Here is a 2,079-nt window from a genome sequence, read left to right as displayed (position 1 = left end):
TCTACACATCTCAGCATCAGCAGCCCCCCTCATCACATCCCACCCCAAACTCAACCTCCCCACACGCTCCAACCAGCAGCACCCATGGCACCCAAGGCAGCAGAGAAGAAGCCGGTGGCCACGGCAGAGAAGACCACCGCGGGGAAGAAGCCCAAGGCGGAGAAGCGGGCGCCGGCGTCCAAGGAGGCCGGCGGCGAGGGGAAGACGAGGGGCAGGAAGAAGGGCAGCAAGGCCAAGAAGGGCGTGGAGACGTACAAGATCTACATCTTCAAGGTGCTCAAGCAGGTGCACCCGGACATCGGCATCTCCTCCAAGGCCATGTCCATCATGAACTCCTTCATCAACGACATCTTTGAGAAGCTGGCCGGGGAGTCCGCCAAGCTCGCCCGCTACAACAAGAAGCCCACCATCACGTCCCGGGAGATCCAGACCTCCGTCCGCCTCGTCCTCCCCGGCGAGCTCGCCAAGCACGCCGTCTCCGAGGGCACCAAGGCCGTCACCAAGTTCACCTCATCCTAGGCTTCGTCGTCGTTTCATGAGTTGATGGCGGCAGGCGTCGCGTACGTAGTTGGCAACAGTACGATGTTACAATCTCTGTAAGAATTGTGCTGCTTGTGGTTCTGAAGAAATAGTGATGTTGCTGTTTGAATCGATGTTCCTGTCTGCTAATGTCGCTTCAGACTCTTCTTGCTGCCGTTTGTTTATGTCAGCAAATTTCTACTGTGATAGTTTATCTAATTTTAATTTCCTGCCATTTTATCTACTGTTATAATTTAATTATGTTCCAGCTCGACAGATAGAAACCTCTAATTTTAAATATAGAATGCTACTCTATTTGAAGTTTGAAATTCTGTCGGCAAACTCATGAACTTTGCAGTTGTTTATGTGTTGTTATTATTTTTTTCCTCTTTTGGTGCTGCGTAAGTTTTCTTAACCTATTTACTTTTGCTGCCATTTCAGTAAGACTGAAGTTGGTGAGCCTTGTTATTTTCTGACGGAACATTCCAAGTTTTTTCATGAGTGGACTTGTCAACCATACGGCAAGAAGCCAGGAACAGCTTGCCAACTAGTGTTCAGAAATTCAGAATGCTATTAGATTCAGATTAGCTTCTTGAGATAAATTAGAGGCTACTTTTCGCAAAAAAAGCGATAAATTAGAGGGAGTGCACCCATGGTTTAGAGTCAAGGAACATGACAGATGCAACCATCATCTTTTTAGGATGGCAAACAGAAAGTTTGCTGTTGATGCTATTGAGTATTGAGACATGTGAGTTTTTCCTCTATTATGTTTATACTACACTAGGTAATTTTTCTTTGTAGTACTACTACACTTGTAATTTGGGATCACGAAGCCACCAATTTTGTGGAGGTGCAACGTTTTTTCTAATGATTCATTTCTCTATGTTTATGTACACTTATATGGATATATAAATTGTAAGTTACGTGCATTGGCAAGAAGCATTCACCAATCGCCATCTTTGGGTACGGGAGCTGTTCCTCACTTGTGTTAGATCATGTTATTATCATGTAAGAGTTGTGTCGCGTGAGTCTGAAGAAATAGTCTTGTTGCTGCTTAAATTTATTATCATGGTGTGCTTGCATGTCACATCAGATTCTTTACATAAACTTCAGTAAATATAGATAAGAATATTTTATATAACTACCTAGCTGTCGAGCATATTCATTTTGAGAAGCTTTGTGCCATTTTCTTTTGTTCCAGATTAACATGTCGATTGATCTCAGAATGCAGTCCCTGCAAAAAAAAAAAAGATCTCAGAATGCAGTCTTCCCCTGATACAGTAACATGCTCGACCAGGCAGAACTGACCCCATAAACCATATATGCCAACCATGCAGAAGGAATATAATATATGTGTAAATAGAGTAAGGAATGCTTTCTATCTGCATGCAGTGACCTTCCATGCATAAATATTCCTGATTTGCTATACCAAATTTTCTTCCTGTGAGGAGTCTTGAAAGATTGGCATTTGTGGTTGTGACGGTTAAATAGTATAGAGATACTCCTCAGAAATAGTATGGTGAATAAGTTCTGTGCACATGTCCAGCAGAGAATTTACAT

General features: G+C 43.3%; 1 protein-coding gene across 1 annotated transcript; it reads left to right on the top strand.

Annotated features, from left to right (window-relative positions):
* Nucleotides 1-694, top strand: LOC119319463 (histone H2B.2-like). The gene has a single exon (XM_037593941.1). The coding sequence runs from the start codon at nt 85-87 to the stop codon at nt 517-519; it is 435 nt and encodes a 144-aa protein (XP_037449838.1). The 5' UTR covers nt 1-84; the 3' UTR covers nt 520-694.
* Nucleotides 695-2,079: the final 1,385 nt, after the last annotated feature.

The sequence above is a fragment of the Triticum dicoccoides genome, chromosome 6A, assembly GCF_002162155.2.
Source record: "Triticum dicoccoides isolate Atlit2015 ecotype Zavitan chromosome 6A, WEW_v2.0, whole genome shotgun sequence".
Lineage (NCBI taxonomy): Eukaryota > Viridiplantae > Streptophyta > Magnoliopsida > Poales > Poaceae > Triticum > Triticum dicoccoides.
The sequence above is the reverse complement of the archived record's forward strand: the minus strand, read 5'-3'. Positions and strand labels throughout refer to the sequence as shown.

Coding starts and splice junctions, on each gene's coding strand:
- LOC119319463 (XM_037593941.1), top strand. CDS start 85: ATGGCACCCAAGGCAGCAGAGAAGAAGCCGGTGGCCACGGCAGAGAAG.